This window comes from Neophocaena asiaeorientalis, unplaced genomic scaffold, assembly GCF_003031525.2.
Source record: "Neophocaena asiaeorientalis asiaeorientalis breed wild unplaced genomic scaffold, Neophocaena_asiaeorientalis_V1.1 scaffold150, whole genome shotgun sequence".
In the NCBI taxonomy this organism is placed as follows: Eukaryota; Metazoa; Chordata; class Mammalia; order Artiodactyla; family Phocoenidae; genus Neophocaena; species Neophocaena asiaeorientalis.
The window spans coordinates 7,060,111-7,076,239 of NW_020176571.1; the positions used below are offsets into that span (position 1 = coordinate 7,060,111).

Sequence of the window (16,129 nt, forward strand, 5' to 3'; positions counted from 1 at the left end):
TTTTTTTTTTTTTTTTTTGCGGTACGCGGGCCTCTGCCTGCTGTGGCCTCTCCCGTTGTGGAGCACAGGCTCCGGCCATGGCTCACGGGCCCAGCCGCTCTGCGGCATGCGGGATCTTCCCGGACCAGGGCACGAACCTGTGTCCCCTGCATCGGCAGGCGGACTCTCAACCACTGCGCCACCAAGGAAGCCCTATTGTGTCATTTAAAGCTTATGTTTTCTTATTAATTTTCTGTCTGGATGGTCTGTTCATTGGTGTAAGTGAGGTGTTAAAGTCCCCCACTATTATTGTGTTACTGTCGATTTCCTCTTTTATAGCTGTTAGCAGTTGCCTTATGTATTGAAGTGCTCCTGTGTTGGGTACATACATATTTATAGTTGTTATATCTTCTTTTTGGATTTATCCCTTGAGCATTATGTAGTGTCCTTCCTTGTCTCTTGTAACGTTCTTTATTTTAAAGTCTATTTTATCTGAGATGAGTATTGCTACTCCAGCTTTCTTTTCACTTCCATTTGCATGGAATATCTTTTTCCATTCCCTCACTTTCAGTCTGTATGTGTCCCTAGGTCTGAAGTGGGTCTCTTGTAGACAGCATATATATGGGCCTTGTTTTGGTATCCATTCAGCGAGCCTGTATCTTTTGGTTGGAGCATTTAATCCATTCATTTTAAGGTAATTATTGATATGTATGTTCCTATTATCATGTTCTTAATTGTTTTGGGTTTGTTCTTGTTGGTCCTTTTCTTCTCTTGTGTTTCCCACTTAGAGAAGTTCCTTAGCATTTGTTGTAGAGCTTGGTTAGTGGTGCTGAATTCTGTTAGCTTTTGCTTGTCTGTAAAGCTTTTGATTTCTCCATCGAATCTGAATGAGATCCTTGCCCAGTAGAGTAATCTTGGTTGTAGGTTCTTCCCTTTCATCACTTTAAATATGTCACGCCACTCCCTTCTGGCTTGTAGAGTTTCTGCTGAGGAATCAGCTGTTAACCTTATGGGAGTTCCCTTGTATGTTATTCGTCGTTTTTCCCTTGCTGCTTTCAATAATTTTTCTTTGTCTTTAATTTTTGCCAATTTGATTACTATGTGTCTTGGCGTGTTTCTCCTTGGGTTTATCCTGTATGAGACTCTGCTTCCTAGAGTTGGGTGGCTATTTCCTTTCCCATGTTTGGGAAGCTTTCGACTATAATCTATTCAAGTATCTTCTCGGGTCCTTTCTCTGTCTCTTCTCTTTCTGGGACCCCTATAATGTGAATGTTGTTGTGTTTAATGTTGTCCCAGAGGTCTCTTAGGCTGTCTTCATTTCTTTTCATTCTTTTTTCTTTCTTCTGTTCCGCAGTAGTGAATTCCACCATTCTATCTTCCAGGTCACTTATCCCTTCTTCTGCCTCAGTTATTCTGCTATTGATTCCTTCTAGTGTAGTTTTCATTCCAGTTATTGTATTGTATATCTCTGTTTGTTTGTTCTTTAATTCTTCTAGGTCTTTGTTAAACATTTCTTGCATTTTCTCAATCTTTGCCTCCATTCTTTTTCCGAAGTCCTGGATCATCTTCACTATCATTATTCTGAATTCTTTTTCTGGAAGGTTGCCTATCTCTACTTCATTTAGTTGTTTTTCTGGGGTTTTATCTTGTTCCTTCATCTGGTACATAGCCCTCTGCCTTTTCATTTTGTCTGTCTTTCTGTGAATGTGGTTTTTGTTCCACAGGCTGCAGGATTGTAGTTCTTCTTGCTTCTGCTGTCTGCCCTCTGGTGGATGAGGCTATCTAAGAGGCTTGTGGAAGTTTCCTGATGGAAGGAACTGGTGGTGTGTAGAGCTGGGTGTTGCTCTGGTGGGCAGAGCTCAGTAAAACTTTAATCCCCTTGTCTGCTGATGGGTGGGGCTGGGTTCCCTCCCTGTTGGTTGTTTGGTCTGAGGTGACCCAACAGTGGAACCTATCCAGGCTCTTTGTCGGGGCTAATGGTGGACTCTGGGAGGACTCACGCCAAGGAGCACTTCCCAGAACTTCTGCTGCCAGTGTCATCCCCACGGTGAGACACAGCCACCCCCCATCTCTGCAGGAGACCCTCCAACACTAGCAGGTAGGTCTGGTTCAGTCTCCCCTGGGGTCACTTCTCCTTCCTCTGGGTCCTGAAGCACACACTACTTTGTGTGTGCCTTCCAAGAGTGGAGTCTCTGTTTCCCCCAGTCCTTTTCAAATCCCGCTAGCCTTCAAAGTCTGATTCTCTAGGAATTCCTCCTCCCGTTGCCAGACCCCCAGGTTGGGAAGCCTGATGTGGGGCTCTGAACCATCACTCCAGTGGGTGGACTCTGTGGTACAAGTGTTCTCCTGTCTGTGAGTCGCCACCCAGCGGTTATGGGAGTTAATTTTACTGTGATTGCGCCCCTCCCACCATCTCACTGTGGCTTCTTCTTTGTCTTTGGATGTGGGGTATCTTTTTTGGTGAGTTCCAGTGTCTTCTTGTTGATGGTTGTTCAGCAGTTAGTTGTGATTCTGGTGTTCTCACAACAGGGAGTGACCTAACTTATCCTTTAATACATTAAATGTAAGTAGATTAAATTATCAAAAGGCTGAAATTGGCATACAGCTATATAAAAGGAAAAAAGTGATCCAATGGTATGTTGTCATTTTTGATTCAAAGACGCAAATAGGCTCAAAGTGAAAGAACAGAAAAAGATATGCCATGAAACAGTAACCAAAAGAGAGCTAGAGGGCTTCCCTGGTGGCGCAGTGGTTGAGAGTCCGCCTGCTGATACAGTGGACACGGGTTTGTGCCCCGGTCCTGGAAGATTCCATATGCCGCGGAGCGGCTAGGCCCGTGAGCCATGGCCGCTGAGCCTGCGCGTCCGGAGCCTGTGCTCCGCAACGGGAGAGGCCACAACAGTGAGAGGCCCGCATACCGCAAAAAAAAAAAAAGTAAAAAGAGAGCTAGAATAACTATACTAATATGAGACAATCCAGAATTTCAGACAAAAATTGTTACTAGAGACCAAAAATAGGACATAATGACAAAAGGTCAATCTATGAAGAAGAAATAACGATTATAAATATATGCACCTAATAACAGGTCTGAAAAACAAGCAAAAAATGCACAATATTGAAGGAAGAAATAGACAGTTCAACAATAATAGCTGTAGAATTTAACATCCCACTTTCAATAATGGATAGAATAACCACAAGGAAAATCAACAAGGAAATAGACTTGAACAACAGTACATCTAACAGACATCCATGGAACACTTCAACACCCAACAGCAGCAAAATACATTTTCTCTAGTGCATATAAAACATTTTTCAGGATAGAATATATTTTCAACTTCAGAATCCCTATTTAGGTCCTTTAAAAACTTTCTTTCTCTTTATTGATGTTCTCTATTTGATGAGACATCATTCCCATACATTCTTCAGCTCTTTAGACATGATTTCTGTTAGCTCTTTGATCGTATTTAAAATAATTGACCCAAAGTCTTTATCTAGTAAGTACAACATCTGGGCTTCTTCAGGGACTCCTTCCTTCCTTCCTTCCTTCCTTGTTGGGTCTTCGTTGCTGCATGCGGGCTTTCTCTAGTTGCAGTGAGCCAGGGGCTACTCTTTGTTGCAGTGAGTGGGCTTCTCATTTCTCATTGCGGTGTCTTCTCTTGTTGCGGAGCATGGGCTCTAGCCACACGGGCTTCAGTAGTTGTGGCACACGGGCTCAGTAGTTGTGGCTCGAGGGCTCTAGAGTGCAGGCTCAGTAGTTGTGGCGCACAGGCTTAGTTGCTCCATGGCATGTGGGATCTTCCCGGACCAGGGCTCGAATCCATGTGCCCTGCACTGGCAGATGGATTCTTAACCACTGTGCCACCAGGGAAATCCCAGAGACTATTTCTACTGATTGCTTTTTTTTTTCCCCCTGTGTATAGGTGATACTTTCTTGTTTCTCATAATTTTTTTTAATTAAACATCTCAAATAATAATATGTGGCAGCTCGGGAAAGCAGATTCTCCTGCCTCCTCAGGGTTTATCATTTTGCAACTTCTTAGACTAGTCATTTGTTTGTTCAGTGACTTTTTCAAATAATTCCAAAGAATTTTTCAGTGTCAGAGGTTTTCAAAGTCCCTATGGATATCTCACGCCTCAGCTTTTCTTGTTAAGCTTTCTGGTTAGTCAACTGTGTGTGTCAGCGTCTCGGGCAGCTGTGATGTTGAAACATTCCGGAAAAGCTCTTCCCTCCCTCCCTAAGGTGGTTAGTACCAGGCAAGTTTGTGTGAAGTTGAATAAAGAGCCTTTCCAGTGGTCTTACAGGGAACCCCTAGCAGATAGATCAAATAATGACATTTCTTTGGGAATGAGATCCTTTCTGTTCCCTGCCAGTATTAGAAGTGCAGACTGTTATTTTAAGGCTGCCATGGAACTGGGGGGATGGGACTAAGGTAAGTTAAAACGCCACAAAACTCATTGCTGTTACCAGGGTTCAGCTCTTTTTCTTAACTAAATGTTCCTTGGATTGTTGAATGCCTTAGGTTAATTTTGAATTCTAGAGCTGATTCTGACCATTCTTGCCAGGCTTTTTTGGTTGCTTTTATGGAGGGACAAACTTTTGGAAGTTCTTACTGTATGATTTTTGCTGAAATCACCTTAATTAGATTAGGCCTTTTTGCTCTCATTATTTCTTTCATTCATTCCTATTTATTAAATGCCTACCACAGCCAGACACTGTTCTAAGAGGCCTGAGGATACAGTGTGTTCTTCCCTGGGGCTCACATGTTATATAACCACAGTAATAAAATGGTGGCTGGTGGTATAATGTAATTTTATCCAGTATCTTGCTGTGAAGAGTTTGTGTCCTGTTGGTTAAGTAGTCAGCAAAAACATATTGAACGCTTACTATGTGCCCAGCATTGCTGACTTTCCAGGAAAACTTTTGTTCCACTCTCACATAAATCCCTTATAGTCTACTTCTCCAGAAGGAAGGTTATACTTCACAGGAGGCACTTACATCTGTTGTGCTACCTCTCCCCCTCCTCCCCCTCCCACAAATAGTCCAGTCAGATTCAAAAAGAATGGCGTAGTATGGATAAAACAGTGCCTCATAGTCAAAATAATATGGTTAGGCCTGAGGAGGAAGGTCCTGACTTTCAAAAAAGAAGATTTTCTTTTGTTGAGGTGGGGGGTGTGTGGGTGGGGGTGGGGTAAAGGATTTAAAGTTAAAAAGTAAGAGCGATAAAGGCATAATGAAAACCTGTATGAAAGAGGTTCCCTTCTCAATTACACACTGTACTCCTTTGAACTTTTCCTTATAACTCTAACCCAGCCCACAGTTCTGTCTTCTAAATGAGTAATACCTGTAGCCATGCTTTAGGTACTAAATCATGCTATTCAAGGCATTTCTTTAATATTTTTGTTATTAGACTTTTTGTGTGTATCTTATTTTATGAAATATTTTCTTTGAAGTCAAAGAAAAGGTCTTCAAATATTTCCCCTATTGTCTGACATGCTGAACTGGCAGACTGGACACTAGCTACAAACATAGTCACACTCTGAGGCACTGATTGAGGTTAGGACTTCAACATATAAATTTTGAGGGACAGAATCCATTCTATAACATTGATCAATAGATATTTGTTGAAAAAGAGTCCTTTTCCCAAGTATAATCTGAGCACATGATCTCTCTGTTTCTCCTTTGCCTCTTTTATTAGGAACTTTCTGTTTTCTTTCACTTCTTGCTTAGGAAACTAAATACTGGTTCAGGTACTGTCAAAGCTTGGGTGGGGTTGGGTGGCAACTGCATTTGCCCTGGTGCATTCATATTTGAACGTTGACATATTGCATAGTTCACTTGAATGGGTTTGGAAAAGAAAGAATTGAGTCTATAATTAGTAGGGAAGGATGGAGGAGACCCAGAGATTAGCAAGGAGTGGCCCTAGCTCCGGGCGGTTTTTCCCCCTTCCTTTTCCTCAATAGTATGACTTGCTTTGGTTACTTCCTGCTCTCCAGAGGTGGAGTCAGTTAGGCTTCTACAGAGGAACTGTTATTACCTGAGCTGGGCGATTCTCCTTACACAGATCAGCAGACCTACAGTGGGACAGAAACAGGCCTTTCTCTGCTGGCTTCCTCTGGAATGAGGAGAGCAGAAAGCTGGCTTGCTGAGAATATCATAGTACTAATGTGTGTCCTAGGAGACTACCAAGTAAAGAGAGCTGCTCACATTTTGGACAGCAAAGTATTCAAAGAAAATGTTAGCAGATGGAAGACCAAAGAATATGTGTGAAAAAGTAGAAATAATCTGGAAATGAGAAAATAACATCCTGGAGCAGAAGGGTGTGGGACAAAATATAAAATATATAGAAAAGGATCAGGAAAGCTGGGATGAAATAAAGAAAAAAATTCCAAACACACCAGGACAAATTTTTTCCTTAGTTGTACTGAGTACTTATTATCACTATTTTTTTTTTTTTGGAGGATGAATAGGAAATTTTTATGAGTACCCCTTAGTTATGCCTAAGATAATACATAGAACACTATAATAAGCTATTAGGATAAGATAATAAGATAATCTATAATTATATGATATACTATTGATATAATTCTTACTCCAGAAATACTTTTATTGTTTACAGTAAAAGGTCCGTGGACAAGAACTCTTTCAGATAATATGTTATGACATCTATTTAGGCTAACACCCTCAAGTCAGGATTCTAATACCCAAACAAAACCAAGTGAGCTAACTCTTTACAAAATACCCTTTAACACAGCTGCTTTTTCTGTTTGTACCACATGATATGCCAACCATAAGACTTTATGCAGCCTAACTTTTGGAGATTTTTACACCCTCAACATTTTCCCCCGCTAAATTCCAGGCATATTATCAGGCTGTTAACTACATTTACATAGATTTTAAAATGGATCAGAAAAGAAAAAAATAATTGGTGGGCCAATTTGACTGGCAAGAATGGTAAAGGAAAATAACCAACTTCCAATGGAAGATCAGTTAGGCTTCTACAGAGGAGCTGGTATTACTGGAGTTGGGCGATTCTCCTTACACAGAAAGCAGAGACAGAGTGATGGACAAAGGAGAGATAGAACTTGCCAAAATCAAGCTTCAATCATATTCCTATCACATGCCAGTGTTACGGGCAAACCACATTTATGGGGACTTCAGGGAGTGTTTATGCTCTGGAGTTTATTCAAATTCAGCTGTAGTTTGATTGAAATTGAGAGCAGAAATGTAGAGGTTTCCTGATTTTAACTCAAAGTAGTGTATTTGGGCTATATTAGTATTAATATAATACTTAACTAGTGAAGCATGTTTGAAATTTCTTTTTCTCCCCAACCTTACTGAGATATAATGGATAAATAACAATGTGTATGATGAAGGCATATAATGTGACGATTTGATAAATGTATATGTTGGTAAATGATTACCACAATAATTATCATTTTGTGTGTGTACGGTGAGAATATTTAAGATCTGTTCTCTTTGCAAATTTCAAAATACTGTATTGCTAACTATAGTCATCATGCTGTATATTACATCCCCAGAACTTATTCATCTTATAACTGAAAATTTGTACCCTTTGACCAACATCTCCCCATTTCTCCTACTCCCCAGCACCTGGCAACCACCATTTTACTCTGTGTCTATGAGTTTGAGTTTTTCAGATTCCACACATAATTGAGATAACACAGTATTTGTCTCTCTCCCTCTGACATTTCACTTAGCATAATGCCCTCAAGGTACATCCATGACATCTCAAATGGCAGGTTTTCCTTCTTTTTATGGCTGAAAATATTCCACTGTATGTGTGTATATATATATATATATATATATATACCACATTTTCTACATCCATTCATCCACTGATGGGCACTTAGGTTGCTTCCATGTCTTGGCTGTTGTGAGTAATGCTGTGCTGAGCATAGGGGTCCAGATGAACTTTAGCGATAATAATTTCATTTCCTTTTGATATATGTGATATATATAAGTGGGATTGCTGGATCATATGGTAGTTCTACTTTTAATTTTTTGAGGAACCTCCATACTGTTTTCCATAGTGGCTGCACCAATTTACATTCCCATCAACAGTGAACAAGGGTTCCCATTTTTCCACATTTTTGCCAACACTTGTTATGTCTTTTTGATAATAGCCATCCTAACAGGTGTGAGACAATATCTCATTGCAGTTTTGATTTGCATTTCGCTGAAGATTTGTGATGTTGAACACCTTTTCATGTACCTGTTGGCCATTTCTATGTCTTTGGGAAAATGTCTATTCAGGTCCTTTGCCCATTTTTTTTTTTTGGCTGTACTGCACAGCTTGTGGGATCTTAGTTCCCTGACCAGGGATCAAACCCGTGCCCCGTGCAGTGGAAGCGTGGAATCCTAACCACTGGACCACCAGGGAATTCCCTCTTTTGCCCATTTTTTACAATTTTTTTTTTTTTTTTTTTTTTTTTTTTTGCGGTATGCGGGCCTCTCACTGTTGTGGCCTCTCCCGTTGCCGAGCACAGGCTCCGGACGCGCAGGCCCAGCGGCCATGGCTCACGGGCCCAGCCGCTCCGCGGCATGCGGGATCCTCCCGGACCGGGGCACGAACCGGTATCCCCTGCATCGGCAGGCGGACTCTCAACCACCGCGCCACCAGGGAAGCCCTTGCCCATTTTTTAAATTGAATTGTTTTTGCTATTTTGCTAGTTATATAAGTTCCTATATATAGTGGGTATTCATTCCTTATCAGTTTGCAGATATTTTCTCCCATTCCATAGGTTGCCTTTTTATGTTGTTGATTATTTCTTTTGCTGTGAAGAAACTATTTCTTTGGATGTATTGTTTATTTTTGCTTTTGTTACTTATGCTTTGGGTGTCATATCCAAAAAATTATTGCTAAGACCAAAGTCAATGAGCTTTTCCCCTGTGTTTTCTTATAGGAATGTATGGCTTCAGATCTTACATTTAAGTCTTTAATTAATTTTAATTTTTGTGAGTGTCTTAAGACAGTATTCCAATTTCATTCTTTTGCGTGTGAATATCCAGTTTTCCCAACACCATTTGAAAAGACTATATCTTTCCCAGTGAGTATTCTTGGATCCCTTGCCAAATATTAGTTGACTGTATATGCATGGGCTTATTTCTGGGCTCTCAATTCAGTTTCATTGGTCTATGTGTCTGTTTTTATGTTAGTACTATACTGTTTTGTTTACTATAGCTTTGTAATGTAGTTTAAAAATCAGAAAGTGTGATGCCTCCAGCTTCATTCTTCTTTCTCAAGATTGCTTTGGCTATTTGGGGTCTTCTGTGGTTTCATATGAATTTTAGGAGTATTTGTTCTATTGCTATAAAAGTGCCATTGGAACTTTGCTAAAGATCACATTGAATCTACAGATTGCTTTGGATAGTGTGGGCATTTTGATAACATTAATAATTCTGATCCATGTATTGAGCTATCTTTCCCTTTATTTGTGTCTTCTTCAATTTCTTTCATTAATGTCTTATAGTTTTCAGTGTACAGATCTTTCACCTCCTTAGTTAAATTTATTGCTATGTATTTTATTGTTTTAGATGCTGTTATAAATGGGATTGTTTCATTTTTTTTTTAGATAATTTGTTTTTTGAAATTTATAAAGTCACGACTGGCCCTATCAGCAGTTAAAAAGCTATCTGATACAACCCTTCATGGTCACCTCAGGGAGGGGTAGATAGAAAAGGAAAGGGTTGGTTTAGGATAGAAGCATATACTTGAAAGGAAGTAGTTATTAATAATAGAAAGATGAAATATAGTTCAGAATATCTCAGAATTCTGATTTCATGTTTCTCTAAATTGGTATTCATTTTCATATAAACTTTCTGTAGACTATGATTGTATTTGTAATAAAACTGATTATTTACTTAAGAATTTATTGAATGTAGAATAAAACGTAAATTGGATGTACTGGTTTCCCCTTCTGTCCACATCAGTCAGAGCCTGCAAGAATCAACCACAAAATGTTCCATACCTAACAGAAAGCTTCGGTATGTGCATGTATGTGTGTGCCTATTGTGTGTATTTGTCCTAGGATCCCACAAGCCACGCAGTGGCACGGCCCAGGGAAAAAAAACAAAAAACAAAAACCAGCAACAAATACAAAATTGCAACTGAGAAAAGTGTTACAAAAAACTTGTAAGAGATTTTATTAAAGGAATTTGCACAAGTAAATGGATGTCAGAGGAGATCTTTGTGAGCAGAACTTCCCTCAGACCCTGGGAAGTGGGCTCCTGCCCAGGTTCTGTGCCTCACTGGACCCAAACTTTGGAATGCTTTCCTCAAAAATTTACAAGTCCCATTCTGATGCCTGGGACAAGCTGAGGCTGTAGGAATGAGGGGAACATGGACGGATTATTTTAAACTGTAGATAGGAGTTCCCTAGTGCATTCCTAACAAGGATCTGATGGGATATTTATGGACGATCCAATCATGATCTCATCAATAACCACCAGTATTGACTGATTAACTGAAGGTTCCTAGGTGCCAGGTACTATATTAAATGTGGGAGATACAATAATTAGCAAAACAGAGTCCCTGCCCTCACAGCTTATATAGTCTGACTGTGCATACTGGAGAGGTTTCCAAATGAATTTAGATGTGACTCTTACATTCTGGGCCTTCAAATGCTAACTACTCCAGGGTGTAGGTTTAAGTTAATGTTCACTCTTTTCCTTATGCATCATTGCTTATATGGATATATCTTAAAGAAAATTGTAGACGTTAAAGCACAGAGGCAGCCCTTCGTATTTTTCTGCACAATTCTCCTTTCCCATCAAGGGAGAGTTCATTTGGATTCATTTCACAAAGACCTCATTAATGTTGGCATCTTATTTCTTCTATCCCGTATGGTTACTATTTTCATTTTATTCCAGGTAGCAGAGTACCAAACTAAAGAAGTCCTGGGAGGACCAAACTACAAGAGACAGAGGATGAAGAGAGAAGGAAGACAGTTTCATGGCCTCTTTCTTTTTTAAAAAAAATTTTATTTTTTAATTTTTTATTGAGGTATAGTTGATTTGCAATGTCGAGCTAATTTATGCTGTACAGCAAAGTGATTCAGATATCTATCTATCTATCTATGTCTATCTATCTATCTATCTATATATATATACTTTTTAAAAAATATTCTTTTCCATTATGGTTTATCATAGGATATTGAATATGGTTGTCTGTGCTATACAGTAAGACCTTGTTTATCCATTCTATATATAATAGCTTACATCTGCTAATCTCAGCCTCCCACTCCATCCCTCCATCCCTTCCCCAACCCCCTCCCTCTGGAGTCTCTTGGCCTCTTTCTATTGGGCTTTGGTAGGAGCAATGCAGAAGAGAGGTTGACATTCTGTGCCTTTATTATCAGAGCTTTGCTCTAAACTCCAGGAAGCCTTTCTGACTAAACTACTCTTAGAGCCAACATTACAGCTCAGTTCTCAAAGTGTGGTCCCTGGCCCAGCAGCATCAGCATCACCTGAGAACTTGTTCAAAATGCAAATTCTCAAGCCCAGCTACAGACCAATGAATCAAAAACTCGGACTGGGGCCCAGCAAGATGTATTTCAACAAACATTTTTCTGTGTCTCCCTTATTAATAAATCAATTAAGACAAAAGTTGGGCTCTTCTCCCTATAGTATATGAAGTATGTGAAGTTACCTATAAGAAAGAATAATTAGTTAATAATGCCACAAATCATAAAGTCATACCAGATAAGAGCCCCAAAGAGGGAAGGACCATTGAAAGGGTTTGGGAGATCAGGAGCCAAGTGAATTATTTTGAAGGTAATGAAGAGATGAATAGGATGAAGGATAACTTTTGCGCTTTACTCCTCATTTATATGTTCATACTGAGTACCCAGGCTAGGAGAAGGAAGACAGATAAGCTTTAATTCTCACTCTAAAGAGTTTGACAGTATAGGTGGGGAAAAGAGGCATGTAAGTCACAAGACAAGGTAGATAGTGCTGTGGCCAATTCACTAGGTACTGAAGTTTGGGGCAGAGAAGAAAGGAATTAGTTTTATCTGGAGCAGTGGAGTATATGAGGTGGATTAGAAATGCCTTCATAGAGGTATTAGTTGAATCTGGAAGGACAATGAGAAATTCTCCCAGTAGAGAAGAAAAGGCAATTCAGGCAAAGGGAATGGCTTGGACAAAAGCATATGTATGAAGAAGCAGTCTTTCAGGTTTTTTCCATCTGCTTTGCTGTGTCACTCTGTGCCTTCTGCCGATCACGTGGAACCCTCAATGCCCCAAACAGAAGTAAACATCTTTCTACAAATCTTTTTCTTTTTAATGAAAGTTGCAAATTTTTAAATTTAAGAAATACTAGAACTAATTTAATTTGTCCTATTTTTTCCAACCTCCAGATCTTTATTGATTATCAATTATTATATTTTAATTTTTAATTGCATTAAAATACATAATATAAAATGTACCCTTGGGCTTCCCTGGTGGCGCAGTGGTTGAGAGTTCACCTGCCGATGCAGGGGATGCGGGTTCGTGCCCCGGTCTGGGAAGATCCCACATGCCACGGAGCGACTGGGCCCGTGAGCCATGGCCGCTGAGCCTGCACGTCCGAAGCCTGTGCTCCGCAACGGGAGAGGCCACAACAGTGAGAGGCCCACGTACCGCAAAAAAAAAAAAAAAAAAAAAATGTACCCTCTTCACCATTTCTAAGCGTACACAGTTCGGTGTATTCACATTGTTATGTCACAAGTCCACAGAGCTTGCCTTATTTTACTCTTCAAAATGTTAATTGCTTGAAAGTTGCTAACCCTACAAAAGGGTGCTCCATCATAATTTTTAATAATACTAAAGCAAAATTTGCAGAAAGCTTACTGTGTGCCAGACACTGTGCTAGGCACTTCCCATTCATCAAGTCATTTGATTTTTATACCAACTCTATAATATAGGTGCTATTATTGTTCTCATTTTATAGATGAATAAACAAAAGCACAGAGAGGTTAACAACTTGTCATGGGTCACATAACTAATAAATGGCATCCTCTGTACAGATTCTTTGTACAATTATCTTTCTTCTGCAAGATTGGTGTCTTATGGTTGCTGGAGCAGTAAATAGATGTTTTAAATCCCCCTTAGCAGTGAAGTTAACTTCCTAGGTATCCAAGTTAAATACATGTAATGTAAATAAGCACCCCTCCCTAACTTAGGTATTACTATTTTTTCATTGCATAGCTAATATATTATTGGACGTGCATAGCTGGAACCATACTTGTCTCCATTCTCACTTCTCTTTTAGATCCACATGGTTGGAAAATGTTCAGCAGAATCCCAAAGTTAAAAAATCTTATAAACTAAAATCAAAGGGCCAGGGTAAAAGAAGATTCTTGGCTGAAGAGAATGAAGGTGTATTTCTGTGATTTTAGAAAAGCTGTGAGAAGTAGACATGTATAGTGGTGGGCCCTGAACATGTTACAAAGGGAAGAAGAGGGGAAAAATTTAGAATCAGAAAATTCAAAGTAGGAGGAGAGAAGGAAAAGGTGCCAAAGGAAGTATGCTAAGCAGGTTCTACAAACTTTCTTTCTTCATTTTTCAGTTCCTTTGTTTTGCCATGTAAAACACTACCTCTACATTGCAGCTCAGAATGAATTATATTTTTGCTTTAGGCAGTCATTTATCTTTGAGTGATTAAAAATTGATTTAAAAAAAAAAATTGATTTAAATGCCTTTTATATTTTATTTGATATAATTTCCAGAGATCTTCATTTATTTGTGCAGTTTCTGTATGGTGTGTTATTCCAGGGGTCGGCATTTACTTTTTTCTGTAGATAATCAGATAGTAAATAATGCAGGCTTTGCATACCACATAGTTTCTAATAATCCCGCAAATCTACTATAGCACAAAATAGACACTGATAATATGTAAACAAATGAATATTACTGTGCTCCAATAAAACTTTATTTACAAAACCCGTGAAAGGCTGGCTATGACCAACAGGCCATAGTTTGTCAACCCCTGTTTTATCTTCTGACTTAATTAAGAACTCCCTTTAATATTGCTTGTAGCATAGATCTGCTGGCAATAAATTCTGTCAGCTTTTGTTTGTCTGAAAAACTCTTTATCCCTTTCATTATTGAAAGATATTTTTGCTGGGTACAGAGTGCTGATTTCCATTTTTTTCCCCCTCCTTTTAGTACTTTAAAGATGCCAATCCACTGTCTTCTGGAATATTGTTTTTCATGAGGAGTTTGCTGTAATTCTTTTTTTATATATATATATATATAATGTGTCTTTTATTCTCTGGCCACCTCCAAGACTCCCTATTTATCGCTGGTTTAGAGAAGTTTGAACATGATGGATTAAGTGTGTTTTATTTTAGCATTTATCCTGCTTGGACTTCTCTATGATTCCTGGATCTATTGTTTGATGTTTTGCATTACTTTTGGAAAACTCTCATGTGTTATCTCTTCAAAGATTTCTTCTGCTTGTTCTTTCTCTCTTCTTCTAGGATTCCAATAACTTGTACATTAAACCATTTGATATTGTCCCACAGCTCTTGGATACTCTGTTCTATTTGTTTCTCCTCTTTTCTCTTGATGTTTCAGTTTGGGTAATCCTAATGACCTATCTTCAAGGTAGATATTGGTTTATTATTTCCTTAGCTGTGTCAGGTTTAGTAATGGTATCTCTGATACCATAGTTTTTATTTTCAGCATTTTTTTTTTTTTTGCGATATGCAGACCTCTCACTGTTGTGGCCTCTCCCGTTGCGGAGCACAGTCTCCAGACGCGCAGGCCCAGTGGCCGTGGCTCACGGGCCCAGCCACTCCGTGGCACGTGGAATCTTCCCAGACCAGGGCACGAACCTGTGTCCCCTGCATCGGCAGGCGGACTCTCAACCACTGTGCCACCAGGGAAACCCTATTTTCAGCATTTTTATCTGACTTTATCACTTATGTCTTTATTCTCAAATTCCCTATCTGTTCATGGATGTTGTCCACTTTTTTCATTAGATCTTTTATAAGATTGCTCCCAGCCATTTTAAAGTCTTTCTTTGATACTACTAACATGTAGATCATCTCTGAACCTGGTTCTGTTAATTGCTTTGTATTTTGAAGACAGGTGGTTGTCTTCTTGGTTATTTTTCTTTTGGTAGATTATATAATTTTTGATTGAATGCCAGACATCTTGTGTAGAATAGGAGGAATTTAGGTAAACACTATTTGTGCCTCTTCTCAGGCAGTTTAGCATGGTGGATAGAGTCAATCTAGTTAAAAGGTGAGGTGGAGTTAGGTTTTGCTATTGCCAAGATTACTTCCAGTGCACCATAAGCTTCAAATTCGGTATCTTAGGCTTAGGGTGGGGTCTGGAATGCTGGAAAGATCTCTCAGTGTTTGTTCTCCACCCTCAACTCTCAACCTTCTTTATACACCTTGTAGGAGTATACAGAGGTAGTTTCTCTCCAAGTTCTTGCTCCTCTGCCAGTGGCAGACTGCTACTACTAGTTACTTGGTGTTTGCTAGGGTAGTGCTGAGGGGTAGGGTGGTTCTCTGTGGTCCTCTTCATTTTCAGTCTTAGGTAGTTTTTATATACCTGGACATTGGAGAATGAGATTTCTCAGGATTCCTGCCTCTACTCCCTGCCTACCTCTGCTGTGTATCTGTGGCAGGTCTTGTGTGGGAAAGATTTTCCTGCCCCTCCTTCAGTTTTAGGAGACCTCTGAAAATACTGGCCTAGAACTCTTGGCTGAGGACTGTTTCTTTTCCCTCCCCCAGGGTAGAATTTTTTTCCCTCTATCCTTTTCTTGGCAACAATGGGTTTTTACCTGTGCAACAATGGGGGCAACAGTATTTGCTGCTCCCCCCCAGAGGCTTAAGACTTTTGAGAGAAGAGTATGGGCATCTGGGCCCTTTCCTGCAGTGATAGATAATATTGTCCACTCTGCCTGTACTACTAAGAGAGGCTTAATTTAGTGTGTCATCCTCTCCTAGTCTTTCTTGTGAGCACCTGGTCAAGGTCTTGGAAAAGAACCTGTGAGTAACAACAAACTTCCCTTGCTTCTGTGGCACACAGAGGTTTTGTTGGTAGTTGCTCAAGCCCACACAGGCCTTTAGTAGTTCATTAAAACTTTAGCTGTATTTTTCTTAATTTGCTTCTATGATGGCCCAAATACTTCCC

General features: G+C 39.6%; 2 protein-coding genes across 2 annotated transcripts in view; both read left to right on the forward strand.

The window, feature by feature from the left end:
• The window catches only part of RIMKLB (ribosomal modification protein rimK like family member B), a 150,562-nt gene extending 139,642 nt beyond the window's left edge, over window positions 1-10,920 (forward strand). The window contains exon 11 of the mRNA XM_024733277.1: window positions 10,871-10,920. The gene's annotated coding sequence lies outside the window, so the exon portion shown is untranslated. The remainder of the gene's footprint in view (window positions 1-10,870) is intronic.
• The window catches only part of A2ML1 (alpha-2-macroglobulin like 1), a 56,991-nt gene continuing 45,260 nt past the window's right edge, over window positions 4,399-16,129 (forward strand). Inside the window, exons 1-2 of the mRNA XM_024733143.1 lie at window positions 4,399-4,409; window positions 10,893-11,003. Coding sequence (XP_024588911.1) covers window positions 4,399-4,409; window positions 10,893-11,003 — 122 coding nt within the window. The remainder of the gene's footprint in view (window positions 4,410-10,892; window positions 11,004-16,129) is intronic.